The sequence below is a fragment of the Panthera pardus genome, unplaced genomic scaffold (assembly GCF_024362965.1).
Source record: "Panthera pardus isolate Hobbes unplaced genomic scaffold, ASM2436296v1 HiC_scaffold_22, whole genome shotgun sequence".
Taxonomy (NCBI): domain Eukaryota; kingdom Metazoa; phylum Chordata; class Mammalia; order Carnivora; family Felidae; genus Panthera; species Panthera pardus.
Genome location: NW_026526788.1, coordinates 86,276,820 through 86,291,248, shown reverse-complemented (window position 1 = coordinate 86,291,248; position 14,429 = coordinate 86,276,820). Strand labels below are relative to the sequence as shown.

Here is a 14,429-nt window from a genome sequence, read left to right as displayed (position 1 = left end):
GACTTCACAGTCCCCCGGGGCGCGCCCCCGCCTGAGCCGTGAACACGCCGGCGGCACAGACCCGCAGACTGAGGGGTTCGGGGTTCTGGCGCCCCGCGTGCGGCCCCGGGACGCCACGCCGTGTCAGACCCACCCATGTGGCGACAGCCGCCTCAGCCTCCAGGCCGTCAGACGCCTGGGTGGTGCGTTTCCGGTCCCGGAGGACAGACGCGGCCTGCTCCCCGTGGCAGGAAACAGGGTCGCGAGAAGCCGTGCGGCGCCTGGCCACGCGGAGGGCGCGTCCCGGAGGACCCACGTCTTCAGCGCCCTGCTCGCCTTTGCCTAGAGACGCAGTGGCTTTTCTTCTGCCCGCTGAGCAGCCAGGCGAGTTCTGGGAACGGCCCGAAGAGAAACGTTTAGGTTGGAGGGTCTTTGAGCGGCTGACAGCTGACTGATGGCCGCCCGGGAGGCCACAAAGGGGAGCTGTGTGGCGGGGCGCATCACATCGCCTCTCCCTGGGAAACTAATTGCTCCCAATTGTTCGCAGCAACATTATTTTTCTGGCAATCATTTCCTTTGAATACCCAAAATGAGCATGAAACAGCTCTTTTGCCCGGACATAAAAGTTAAATGTCCCAATGTTGATCAAATTAACTTCAGCGCCGTGACAATGGACTGTGTTTGTGAGAAAATAATGGGGGGACAACGGGGCGCTTTATGCCAGGATTTCACAGTTGTAATGTAAAATGTTTCTGTTGAACTAGGCCAGGCCACGTCTCAAAGGGGACACACAGAAGCGCCCTGTCACTTGTGGAAAAAAATCTCATTTCACGGCCGAGAGCTCGGGGGGACGTCAGGAAGTTTCGGTGCCGGCGGCTCTGAAGGACAGCGTCCGAGGTCTCTGCTCTGCTTTAATCCCCGAGGTGCTCCCCAGGTGCCGAACTACGTCTGGGACGTGGGCAGGCCCGTCCCCACGGTCGACCTGGAGGTGCCCGCGGGAGGAGGGGTCCCCAGGATGCACGGGGGGGCCCCCCCCCCCGCGCCGCCCGCTCCCCACCCCTCAGACCAACACTGCGCTAACTAGCGGACAGTCTCCCCCAACCTCCTGTGAGATTAAAAGCAAAACGCTCAAGAGTCGCACAGGAAGCAGGAGGCAGTAAGGGCCGCGCAGGAAGCACAGAGGTCGTTACTTGTGACAAAAGCGCGGGGTTCCCCAGGGGCTGCACCCCATTAACCCTGAGGACCCATCTTCTGCCGCCTCCAGGAGCCCCTTCCGGGTCGGCCCGGGGGGCGCCAGCGTCCGCGAGACTGCCCCGCGCTGCACGGAGGGGCTCCACGGCGCTCACCGTCGCTACTGTGGGGGGCACACGCTTCAGACACAGGGACTTTGTCTCTCGCCTTTCTTGAGAGGGTCTTACTCTGGGATCATCTTCGATTTCCAGGAAATCCGCACACACGGCACTGAATGCCTCTGAGTTGCCACCCGGCGTTGCCCCCGCCAAGCGCTCGGGGATGGGACGCCGGGCGCATGCGCCACCGCTCCCGGGTGCGACGCTACGGGGAGACCAAGCCAGGAGAAGGCAGGCTCCCCTCTCAGGAGCCTCCTGGCCGTCCCCCTGCGTCCCCGGAGCACGGCGGACAATGCTCCCGGAGGTTCCCAACGCCGTGAATGGGGCACTGTTGGTGGCATTGTCCTCCCCACCGGCAGAGCAGAATGCAGTCTGCTGGTGGCCGCCAAAAGGTTAGCTGCGCGATGAAAGGCCGGCCCGTCACTCACCGCTCCTACAGAGCCGCCCTTTGTGCCGGGCGGCCCGGCCCTGCGCCGCGGAGGCCCGGATCTGCGGCTGGCTGCGCGCCCCACAGAAGCCATTCATGGGAATGCAAAGTTGCAGAAAAGTGCCCCGGAACCCAGAGGCTGCTTTCCCGCAGGCCGCGAAGGAACAGCAGTTTGGGGCAAGGACACGTTTTAATGCCCTACCCCACCGACAGCCAACCCGACTACTGTCACCGAGACCTCTGTCTCAGCCCCCAGGCTCCGCGGGAGGCCCCAGCGAGCGGGCGCAGCCGACACGGAACCATCAGGCTGGAAGACCCGCACGTGGCTGCACCTTGGACCAGGGTCTTGCTCCCAGGCCGCGGGCTCGCTGTCCCGTCCGCAGCGCCCCAGCCAAGCGGCTCGGGGCGGGGAGCCAGGCCACGGCTCCTTCAAGGTGACCCCTGCCCAGAGGGCTGCTCTTGTGTATCTGATGTACCTGCACGTCCCTGTCCTGCCTCCTAGGACCAGACGGCCTTCCGGGCCAGGTGCTGGCGGGTCAGCACCCACCTGAGTGTTTCAACCTGCTCGAGCGGTGCTGGTGTTCTCAGCAACCCAGGGCCTCAGATGGGGCACTGCTGAGGCCTGCACGTTGGGGGCTCTCCAGAGCGGGCTTGGCTGAAAACAGGGGAGGGGGAGGCCCACCGTGAGTGGCCACGGGACGGGCCACCATGCGGGGGTACGGGGCCCAGACCCACTCGGTGTGCCCAGAGCTCAGGCTGGCTCAGGCCCTCTCCACCGGTCCATCAGCCCGGGTCAGTCCCTTCTCTGCGCCCAGCTCAGCCTGAGCCCGGGAGGCCATCGAGACCCCCCAAGAGCAGCCAGCACAGAACCTGTTCTGGGCTGAGGGCCAGGCCCTCCGTGTGCATCAGCTATAGCAGGACAACCAGACCCCGGTGTCCTACGCTCACAGCTCCTATGTGTGTCCCCGGCAGGCGGCAGCAGGAACCAGGGTGCCCAGACAGGGCATGAACCCTGGTCTCGAGGTCCCTTAAGGTGATGGCCACCGTCCCACGCCTTCCAACTCCCTGTCCAGAGCGCATCCCTGCGGAACCCCATGAGGAGTCCAGAAGGATCATGCGCGTGGGGGTGAGGCCCCATTCAGGCCAGGGCCAGGCCGGGTGCCCGTGGGAAGGGTCAAACGTCAGAGTCTAAGCCCTTGGCATATTTATGCAGACGCGGCACGGGGGCAGAGGTGGGGTGTGGCAGGGCCCCGGGGAAATCTGAGCTCGCCTGGGCAGAAACGGGGAGAGCCTGTCTGGTAGCGACTGCTCCCCCAGGCCCGGGAGGGTCACTGACGTCACTCAGGACACAGAAGCTGGTCGGGGAGGACTTCCACCCGAGGCCTGGGCAGACCCTGACAGCCCCGTGCACACACTCACACTGCAATGCTGAGCCCAGCCAAGGTCCTCTGTAAACCCAGAGGGGCGCCAGGCTGAGACCAAACGCAACCCGTTAATCAGGGTGCGGGGAGCTGCCTTTCCCTCCCAGACGCCTACCGGCCCTGACCCCGCGGAAGGTCACACGCGGCGGGGTCAGGGACAGGCGGTGGGCCTCACGGGGCCCGGGGTGGGAAGGTCCTGAGAAGCAGCCTTGAGGGGAGCACCGAACAGCCGGAGTGGTGGAGGCAGGCGGAAGCCCGGGCAGGAGGGGCACACCCCGGAAGACCCCTGAGCCCCCCCCCCGCCCAGGCGCGTGGCCCCCGGCCCGGGAAGCAGGACCTGGCTGCGGGGAGGCGGAGCCGGGGGAGCCGAGCCTGTGCAGCCTGGGCCGCTCCCAGGTGCCCGGAGCCCGAGCCCGGCGACACCAGGATGGTGAGGGGGCTGGGGCCACAGGAAGGCGGGCGTGCCGTCTGTGGCGGGTGGAACCCACACGGCAGCGTCTCTGAGCCTTCGGGAGGCCGTCAACGCTTCAGCGGACACCTCCGTGGGGCCACAGCTCTGGGCACGTTTTCTTCTCTCCCCCACAACACGGGAGAGAAAGTGAGGCCACCCACCTTCCGGTCCATCTCGCGGGGACCGCTCAAGCCTTGGGACAGAGAGCGGGATTCGGGTCAACGTTGGCAGGTTTTGTGTTTTGGTAAATAGGAAAGAACAGAGGAGGAAAAGCAGCTGAAAAGCAGCGGCCACGAGCCCTGGAGGAGGCGGGGAGGGAGGGCCGCACGCTCAGCACCCACCTGTCGAGCACGTAGCCCAGAGCCTTGTGCCGGATCCCCGAGTACACGGACGGGCTTGTCTCCCAAGCGACCAAATTGGAAGCGTCATGGAAAAGATGGATGTTCACCAAGTCAAAGGCACTGCAGGGACAGAAAGGAGACGTGGCGACAAAGGCTGGAGCTGCCGGGCACCTGGCGTCCCACCTATACCGTCCCGGCCCAGCTCCCGAGGGGCCTGCGGGGCCCGGGCCCCAGGGTCACAGGGGGCAGCCCTGCCCATGCCCGTGCGTGTCCCCCGCAGCCGCTCCAGGCTGACCCAGACGTCCCCCCGCCTGGTCAGAGAGGACATGAGCGGCCTCGGCCTCAGTCTTAAAACGCGTCTGGTCAGCCGAGAAGGGGGCTGTTTCCTGTCAAAGAAAATCACATGGCATGATCTCAGGAACTCTCCACAGGCCAAGAAGAGTCGTGAGGAAGAAGGAGTAGGAAGAGGGAGAGAGAGGAGGGAGGACAGGAAGAGAGAAGACAGGAGGAGGAGGGGGAGGGAGGAGGAGGAGAGGGGGAGGACAGAAAGAGAGAAGAGAGAAGGAGGACAGAGGAGGAGGGGGAGGGGGGAGGAGGGAAGGGGGAGGGAGGAGGGGAGGAGGGAAGACAGGAAGAGAGAAGAGAGGAGGAGGGGGAGGGAGGAGGACAGAGGAGGCGGAGGGGGAGGGAGAAGGAGGGAAGGGGGAGGACAGGAAGAGAGAAGAGAGAAGGAGGACAGAGGACGATGGGGAGGAGGGGGAGGAGGAGGACAGAGGAGAAGGGGAGGGAGGACAGGAAGAAGAGAGGAGGGGAGGGAGGAGGGGGAGGAGGACAGGAGAGAGAAGAGAGAGAGGGGGAGGGAGGAGGAGAGAGGAGGCAGAGGGGGAGGAAGGAGGACAGAGGAGGAGGGGGAGGAGGAGGACAGAGGAGGCAGAGAGGGAGGAGGAGGAGGACAGAGGAGGAGGGGGAGGGAGGAGGACAGAGGAGGCAGAGAGGGAGGGAGAAGGAGGGGAGGGGGAGGACAGTAAGAGAGAAGACAGAAGGAGGACAGAGGACGATGGGGAGGAGGGGGAGGAGGAGGCAGAGGGGGGAGGAGGAGGACAGGAGGAGGGGGAGGGAGGACAGGAAGAGAGAAGGGAGGAGGGGGAGGTAGGAGGAGAGAGGAGGCAGAGGGTAGGAAGGAGGAGGACAGAGGAGGAGGGGGAGGGAGGAGGAGGGAAGGGGGAGGGAGGAGGAGGGAAGGGGGAGGGAGGACAGAAGAGAGAAGAGAGGAGGAGGGGAGGGAGGAGGATAGAGGAGGAGGGGGAGGGAGGAGGACAGAGGGAGGAAAAGGTGGAGGAGGCAGGAGCAGGCAGCCCGATCCCAGGCCTGGGCCCCACCAAGGGCCGCTGGGGGCGGGGGGCGATGCTCCTGGAGCCCATCAGTTGCTCCCTGTGGGTCAGTGACACCGGAAGAGGGGCACTAGGTGGGTCCTTTCACCCCTGAGAAGCCCCCCAGCTCACAGCCCCAAGAAGCCCGCAGGGGACCCCCGCGGCCCCGCTGTGGGTCTCTGCTCTGGGGGAGGCGGGGAGGCAGGAACTCAGCCGTCAGCCTTCCTGCCCCATGGAGAGCCCCTGGCGTCGCTGCAGACAGGTGGCCTCACCGGGGGTCAGTGTGGTGGCACAAGCACGCTACAGCTGTCACAGTGCCAGGGGCCCTGTGGGGGCCCAAGACCCCATGAGATGCGTGTGCTGAGCTAACGACCCAACCACGGCCCGGCCCTCTCTGTGCCGAGGTGGGCCGGAGGTGGCCGGCGAGGCTGTGAGCGAGGGCACTATGTGCTCCCTGGATTCCAGCAGTGAGTCTGAGGCTCGGCCTGGGGCTCCTCCTGCCCCTGCTCCAGGGAGAGCCAGCCCTGAGGGGCTCTGGGAGGCTCCCGGCCAACAGCAGGGGCGGCTGAGGGCCGGCCCCGGGATGGGGCACCCCGTCTGGACCGCACCCTCAGCCAGCAGAAGGCCTTTCCACGGCCACCGGCGGGACACATGCCCCTCTAAGGCCCTAAGAGCGGGTGCAGACTGCAGGCACCCTCAGCCCGCGGTGGCCCCGTGAGTGCACGTTAGGAAAGCAGGTAAGGGGTTTCTGCAGAAGGGGTGCGGCCACGCCGGATGGAGAGCCAGCCCAAAGGAGGCAGGGCCCAAGGGTCGGGTTGGGGGCGGGCTGCCTGCCCTGCGCCCCAGGCCAACTGCAGCGGACCGTGGCCGCACTGGGACCACCACAGGAGCGGCTGGTTGCCTGGGCAACGCTCACGCCCACGGGAGGAGGTGGTGGGGCCTCTGGTGGGCCGGTGCGGGGACACGGGACACGGGGACCAGCGACTACACTCCCTGTCACACGGCGTCACCGAAGACAAAGCCACAGGGCGGTGGGCACTCGGGGCTTTCCAGTCGGGGCAACTCTTGATGGGACGTTCGCCCCCACTACGCGTGCACACCAGCGAGAATGTTCCAGAATTCAGAAGCGGAGGTAAACCTACCAGTCCGCGACACACCATCTCGTCCGCACGAAGCCTTTCCTTGACCACTTGCACTGAAAACAAACAGGATGCACAAGTCAGCCGGCGCGAAAGACGGGGGAGGGGCGCGTAACTCAGCGGCCGGGGTGGGGGGCACCTCCCGTGCTTTTCCCACCCTCTTTCCGCCAGGGGACTTCTGCTCGGAACCGCAGCGTGCGCCTGGTGCGGTGCAGGCAGAGCACCTCACCCTCGGCCACTGGGACGTGGCCAGCCCGCGGCCGGGCCGCCCTGGCCTGGGGCAGAGGACGGCTCCACGTGCCCTCAAGAAGTCCCGGCCCGGAGGGAAGGGAGCCGGCCGCCACAAAGGCCCTGCCCGGAGCGCCTACCAGCGGCTCCAGGGTCGGTGTCCCCAACCGCGGGACCAGCGCAGGCCCCTGGCGTCAGACCAAAGAAACCCAGTATTTGTTTCTGCTACGTTTTCCCTAAAAGCAGCCTGTGTTCTAGAAGCTGGGAGAAGGGTCCGTGCTTCCCACACTCCTCTCTGGCTGGTTCGTGCGGGGATGGGATGGGGCAGGCGAGAGGCCGGCTGTGCCGACCTCTCCCTCGTCCGCCGAGCTCACACCGGGCAGGGAGGGGAGGGGTTGTGCTGTGTCACGCTGGCCCACACAGGAGCCACGGCCAGCGGGCCGCTGCACCGGGCAAAGGCTAAGTACAAAGCCAGGTGTTTTGTGTGGTCTGGACAGGGTGGCTTGCGGCCCAGGCAGTGGGACCGGGGCTCCGCTCACAGGCCGCGCGAGCCCCCAGGAGGCACCGGGGAGACCCCCTGAGCCTCCACTTTACAAATACTTCAGCAAGTTGCACGGAAACGTCCCGTCTCCCCGAGCCCGGGGGTGGGTCCCTGTGCCATCCCGTCAGGAACCGCTCTGAGGACAGAGGAGGAGGACGGCCGTGGTGACGTGGCCTCGGGGGGCCTGGGCTTTTGGTGCTGGGGGTACCATGTGGGACCCACGGTTGAATGCTGATGGAAAGTGTTCCAAGTGAGAGAAAGGTCCAGAATGACAGGGGCTCTAGCCCATTCAGTGGTTACTCTTTATCTAGTGCAAGTAATTTAGTGGCTACGAACCCCTCCCTGACCCCACATCCCCCTCAGCCACTGACCCACCCGTGTCCTCTCCTGATGACCAGCTTCCCAGGCGTCCAGCTTGGTGCCCACGGCAACGCCCTGCCGGGGGAGAGGCTGTCTTCAAGGTCACTGTCACCTCTGGGTGCAAACCTCTGGAGGCCTCTCCCTCACCGCCCCGACGCTCCGGGCGCTCCCACGGCCAAGCGTCCACACCTCGCAGGACACGTCCACGCCGCCCCGCCCACCCGTACCACCCTCGCAGGCCTCCTCCTCTCTGTGCTGCCGCCCGACGCCGCCCGCGGGCCCGTGAGGCTGCCATCCGTCCATCCTGCTCTCCCTCTGCCCGTGTTCTGTCTGAGAACTTCGGTCTTCAGTTCCAGAAAGTTCCCTCTTGCAACAATCGCCCTACTGTTCCCCTCTGATCTTCTCGTGGAGGAGCACCAGAGCCCCCCCACGGGCCCCTCGTGTCTTTTAACTGACCTTTCCTTTCAAAAAAACGAAACCCAAACACCCAGCCAAGCGGAAACGACCACGGTCTCCACCAGCAGGGTCCGGACGCACCCGATGCACAGCCTTCCGCCACTTGTGCTGTTTCTGTCTGCTCTTCCCAGACTCCCTCCGTTTTCGGTCTTTGTTTGGGGCTGTTTTAGTTTCACAAACCTTGCGTCTGCGCCTTGATTAGCGTCCTGAGGGCCTACACGTACTCATCCTAAGTCTTTCTCGACTTGTTCCGCAAGACGCGCCTGCTTGGAGTAAACTGCGTCTGGCGCGTTGGCGTCTCGGCTCCCTGGGTGGGAGCCCCGCTCCTCTGTCCCGCAGCAACCCGCCGCCCAGCCGCCAGCCCCCGGCTCCCCGCCACGGCCCCGCACCACGAAGGAGGGTGTCCTCGCCCCCCGGGCGCCGACCTCCCATGACCCGAAGCAAGTCACTGCGGGGTGGGTCACTTCGTTTTGCTCCTTGATCTCAGAAACCAAGTCTTCAGGACTCCGATGGCTCCTCCCCGCCTGCCGCCTCCGGGCCAGCAGCCGTCCTGCCCTGCCCTGCCCTGCGATTTCCCCCTGCTCACACACAATCCACTGACGCTCCACAGGTGCCAGCGTGCACACTCCTCGAGGCTGCGGTCTCCGCTGGACCCATGGCACCCGGGGTGGGTGGGGAGGAGCGAACGGGGATGCGCCCACCCTGCTTCCAGAAAGTTTCCTTCCAGAAGCCAGGATGGACACAGGACAGGAGACACCACCCCCCCCCCCCGCCCCGTGCTGGGCGGTGCTGCTAAGGCCCGAATACCATGGGTTCTTGCCTAGAATTTAACATAACCAGCACTGATTTTATTTCCATTAAAAATGGAAGGCATTTGTGAATTTAATTAACCAAAAATTAATTACTGTTCCCAATTTTCAATTACACGTTAACTGAAGTGTCTCCGTGCACATACACCTGTATGCATATCTTCAATACACGTACCATGGGTGTATCTCTTTTTAGACACTTAAAATTTCTACAATAATGAAGCACTGTTTGAAACTATTAATAGAATGAATACACATAGCAGAGACAATTGTGTTACTTTTTCATATAATGTAGATTTGTAATAACTGTAATTTCCAGAGGATTCTAACAAAATTTCAGATTTTTAACTGCATCGCAAACAAATCTCAAAAACTTTAACAGCATGGCGTTATTACACCCACATAATTTTTTTGAATTTTTTTTCATTTTAGAGAGAACGAGAGAGAGGCAGTGTGTGCGCATTCACATAAGAGGGGGAAGGGCGGGGCGGGGGGTGAATCCCAGGCAGGCTCCACACTCAGCGTGGACCCGTCATGGGGCTCGATCCCACAACCCTGGGATCATGACCTAAGCAGAAATCAAGAGTGAGACCTCAACTCACTGAGCCACTCAGGCACCCCAACACCCAAATATTTTGACGCAACATTTGCAGAAAATACATTCCTTTTGAAGTAAGTTCCTCATTACAATTACAAATGTGTTTAGGTGGCATTTCCAAGTAATTTCACAAGATGACAAGATGGGGTTACAGCCCGCGACCTCCTGGACTGCCAGAGCCTGTGCTCCGCGGGTGATCACGTGTCCTCGGGTGTGACGTCAGGGGTCCTTCCGGAAACTGCCTTCCTCACCCACAGAGTGCCCCACAGCCCTCCACCGGGGGGCCAAGGAGGCGGTCATGGCGAATGCTGCCACATTCACGGTGCAGACCCAGGGCCGAACACTGCCACCTGCCCGAGACCACCGGCTCCTCAGGAAAGGACCGGAACTGGCATCTCCCTAAGCCCTGGACCCAAGTCCCCTTGCTGTGAGCATCCCTTCCCTGTCGTGGCTGGGCCCCGGGTCACGCCGGGCAGGGCAGGGCCAGGAACACACCCCAATCAGCAGAAGGTGCAAGTGCCCGCCTGGTGAGGCTTCACTGCATGACCCCCTACAGGAAACACACGCGTGTGCTCACACACGCACGAGCCCACAGCTGTCCCGCACCCGGGAGGGACGGAGATGGGAACCCGTTGCCTCCGTCACAGGCTGGGGGTTCCCTCGAATGTCAACTGATCTGTTTCGCTCCATCTACGTTCTGAGGCTTTCTGGTCACCAGGCGCTTCTGAAGCCTCCCCAGAGGACGCCGGGCGACCGTGCGTGGGCAGCAGCGGCCGGGCGCCCGCCCGGCTTGCAGAGGCTGTCGCCGCGGAATGAAACCACGTCACGCCGAGCAGGGTGGGGGGCTGCCGCATCGCTCACCTTGCAATATTAAGTCCCTGCTCAGACCCCCTGTTAATAGGATTCCTTTAGCCAGCAGATGGATGGTGACGGCAGGATGGTTCATCCACTAAAGGACGGCATAAATCACCACGGAGAAAAGGGAGGCTGTGGGGAGGTTATCGGCACGCAGCCTTGCCCGTGAAAGGCCCGCTTTGGAGCATTAGTGAAATTAATCCATCTTTCATAAGAGCTTGGAGCAGTCCCTGTGATCTATGGTAACAACCAATTTCTCACTACGGGCAAGAGGAAAAAAATGCCTCGGCCCTGATCGACTACACAAATCTGCTTTTTAAAAATGGTCTCACATTATCTGGAGTGCTGCTCCCTGAGGCAGCATTTGAAATTCATGCCGAGCCAAAAGCACCCATAAATCAGCAGAGAAAGTTTTGTTAGTTTTACATGCAGTGGGCTGTAATTATTTGGAATTGCATTATGCCTCCATCACGGTAATTACATTTAGATTATCCTTAAGTGACGGTAATAAAAGAAGAGAAATCAGGCCTAGACTAATTCCCTCCCCTAAAATGTGTTCAGATAAAGCTGCAGGATTGGCTGGAAGGCACAGGAGCAGGGCCGCGAACGCGGCTGCCCAGCGGGGACGGACCGCACGAGGACAGACGCAGACTTCCGCACACCCAAAAAACGCCACGCTATCGACGGAACGTTAGAAGCCCGTACGCGTTTTCTAAACGTTTTTCCTTCTGTTAATCAAGCCACGTGCACTTCTGCCACATCCACGCTGTCAGACCACATGGACCAGACACTTAGTTTCTAGCGCAGCAGCAGCACGTGGGACAGAACAAGGATGGCGACCGCAGGGAGCCCAGGGACACCGCGGTCTCCAGTTGAGAGACCGGGGTCTGCCTGAGGACGCCCCATTTCTCCTTCCAGAAATCCTTCCCCTCTGCCCGTGGATGGGACAGCGGTCACCTGGGGGCTGGGGCCTGGACCCCCACTGCTCCCCCAGGACAGACGCAGCTGCTGGCTATCTGTCCCCACGAAGCCACACCAGCACCTCAGAGGGGGCCGCGCACTGGCCACAGGCCCCGGGGCCGTCGGCGGTGTCTGCCCTCCGAGGGGTGTGCAGCAGGCGGGACATCGCCGCTGGAGTAAAGCCCCAGACTTCATGCTGACCCACCTGCATGGCCGGGGCCCGCGGAGGGAAGGGCTGGGATCGGGGCCAGGCCGCAGGGCCCCCACACGGGCTGGGGTCTGGGGGGCTGGCCTTCACAGAGCTGGGCCGGAAGAGAGCCTGAGGGCGGGGAGCAGGGAGCCCCTCGGAAGGAGGCCCACCATCCTGCGGGGACAGAGGCTCAGGGCCAAGGGCTCAGCAGGGGCCTGCCTCCTCCGTAGGGCGTCGTGCACGGGGCACTGCCGTGCCCTCCCCTCCTGGCACCCAGAGGGATGCCGAGACCACCACGTGGGCCTCTTCTCTGGGAACATCACAGCGCACAGCCGACAGACTCCAGGGGCTCCAGGGACGAGACGAGGGCAGGGGTGCCACCAGAGGGCCCCGCAGCAGGAGGGAGAGGGACCTGGGAGGTGCGTGCTGCACGCAGGGTGTCTGGCTCACATGGGGCGATCGGCCGACACCAAGCCCCCAACAGCGTCGGGCACAGCCGGGTCCCCCCCCCCCCCCGGCCCACCCACACGCACATAGTGGCGCCGCTCAGCACGTCCCCGCGGAGGCTGGGGCACCGCGGGCCACTCGCTCCTCAGCAAGTGCCGGTTCACAGCCTTCGGGCAGGTGGATGCTGCAGACACCCCCCCCTCCGCTGGCCCCCCAGAGTCCTGCCCCCCCCCCGTCCACGCCCTGTGGGGGAACCCTCCCTCTGGGCCACAAGCTCAGCAGGCGCGGGTGAGCGTCCCAGCTGGGCTAAGGACGGAGACGGGCGACCCCGGGTCTCCGGCACAGTCCCCTGGCTGATGGAAATAGCGGGAGAGGCAGCCTGAAGAGATGGCGGCCAGGACACCTGCTCCTAAACCACCCCGGCACCTGTCAGGGCTTGCTGTCCTCCTGCCGTCGGCCCCGCCACCAGCTCTCTCAGCCCCTGTCCCCCGGGGCCCACGGTCACTCTCGGGGACCCTGCTCGGCTCTGAAGCCGACTCTGCGGCCCTTGGCATCTCCGAGGGGACAGCAGCCCTTGGCCGACGTTCAGAGAGGGTCGTCCGGATCCCCTCAGCTGCTTCCAGAGCCTTCGGGCCACTCTCCAACCTCAAGAGGGGCAGGGGACGGCGGGGGCTGGGCAGCCAGGACAGGGGCCGGCCCCCCGACACCACGTCCTTGGCTCAGGGACAAGGAATGAGGAAGCCTGCCCAGAATGACAAGCACACCCATCCTTCACCCTGCACTCGGGTCACAGACAAGTTAATACCGTCGTGGCCTTGCTGAAAATCAGCTCCAGTGCAGGTGGGCGTCTCCGTGGATGGTGGCCAGCCCTCAGGCAGAGGGGCCCCGGCGGGGCCATCCTTCTTGCACCGAGCTGGCCTCCCGTGTGGCGAGAACACCGCCCCCACGCCCCGCCCCCCGCGCTCCACGTCCCGTTGAGGTTTAACGATGACCGCAGGGCGCCGGGAGCGAGCCTGGGTCAGCGTGTGAGTCACGCAGGATCAGCAGACTCCGGAAGGCTGGCCGTCCCATTTGCTAAAACCAGCAGAACCCAAGCCTACCTGGGCCGCAGCGACTGCGCACGAATAACACAGCCACACAGAAACGTGCTAAACCCAGTGGAGACGGAGGCGCGTCCCGGCTCACCGCGAGCAGTGCGCGAGCCACGCTCTGGGCTGCAGGCACCCCCAGGGCACGGGGCGGGGGCTCCCTCAGCTCTAGTTCTCCGCGGTGCCTCTCGCTCGCTGCTCCCCCGAGGCCTGAGCTGGGAAATGGCCAGAGGGCCAGCACTCGGGCGCCGGGACACGGCCTGCGTGTCTGGCCACCGGCACCCCGCACCGCCGCTGGCCACGTCAACGTGCTCGCATCTCGCGCCTGCCGGGAGGCCCCTGGCCTCTCCAGCCCCACGTGAGCTGATTATTATTTTCCTACATCTCGTAGTCAAGGTGCTCGTGCCTGGAAACGACGGTCAGAACACGTGGCGATTCGTGCAAGGACAGACACGGTGGTTCTCTCAGCCCCCACCTAAGACACCGGGACGGACCCACGTGGGTGCCAGCCCCTCCCAGAGAGACGGTGCACCGCAGCCCTCAGCAGCCAGACTGGGATCCCTGCCCCGAAATATGACGGCTTCAGGCCCTAAACGCGCTCGTGTGTTCCCGCGAGGTGTGCGCTCTGAGAGGGAACCGTGCGAGGGGGGCGGGTGGGCCGTGACGCACCTCGGGGAAGTAGTCCTGCGGGAACTTCTCCTTCTCCAGCATCGGCGTGCTCTCCAGTGTGTCCGAGTAGATCTCTTTGCCAGTGACTTTTTTATACTTCTTAGCTGGAAAAGAGCACAAGAATGACCTCATCACTACACCCCACCCGAGCAGTGCAGCTCTGTGGGGAGCGAGGGAGGCCCCCGGGAGGGGACCCGCGGTCTGGGGACGCCAGTGGCTCGTAAATTGCCATCCACGACCCGGAACCCGACACTCCACTTCATTATCCCCTAAGAGCTTCCAGCCTGCAGATTTACAAGGGCTAATTGGCATCCTCCGTAAAAACCGTGAATATATTTAAGACGGCCGCAGAATTGCCGTTCACTCATACCTTAATACGAATTTATTTAATAACATCGATTTCCTCCTCACATCCAGCCAACATCACTCATGTCCGGGGAAGAGCAGTTTTTATGTGAGACAGAGCAGATACGGCACGGGGCGCTCTGCACCCGCTGCCTGCGGCTCCCCAGACCCCGTGCCTGGGCTGACGCCCCTGCCCTTTCACGTCGAGGCCCAGGACCCTTTCCTTCCACAGACGCACGGCCCACACCCGCCCCGGAGTCTCACGAGCGGCCCGGGGGGCGTGGAGGCCGCTGGCTTCCCCACAAGACCGCGGGCAGGGACCTCGGGCAGCACGCGGGCCCCGACGGCTGCCGCCTGGCCGGACGCCTGGCTCCGGGGTGAAGTTCCTGACAAATCCTGAGAGGTG

The 14,429-nt window shown here is 63.5% G+C and overlaps 1 protein-coding gene across 5 annotated transcripts in view; it reads right to left on the bottom strand.

The window, feature by feature from the left end:
- The window catches only part of INPP5A (inositol polyphosphate-5-phosphatase A), a 172,934-nt gene that overhangs the window by 45,818 nt on the left and 112,687 nt on the right, over nt 1-14,429 (bottom strand). For all 5 annotated transcript variants that reach the window (XM_019432222.2, XM_019432220.2, XM_053910094.1 and 2 more), the window contains 3 exons: nt 13,679-13,782; nt 6,481-6,533; nt 3,969-4,088 (listed from right to left, as the gene is read on the bottom strand). In XM_019432222.2, the coding sequence (XP_019287767.1) occupies nt 3,969-4,088; nt 6,481-6,533; nt 13,679-13,782 (277 nt within the window). The remainder of the gene's footprint in view (nt 1-3,968; nt 4,089-6,480; nt 6,534-13,678; nt 13,783-14,429) is intronic.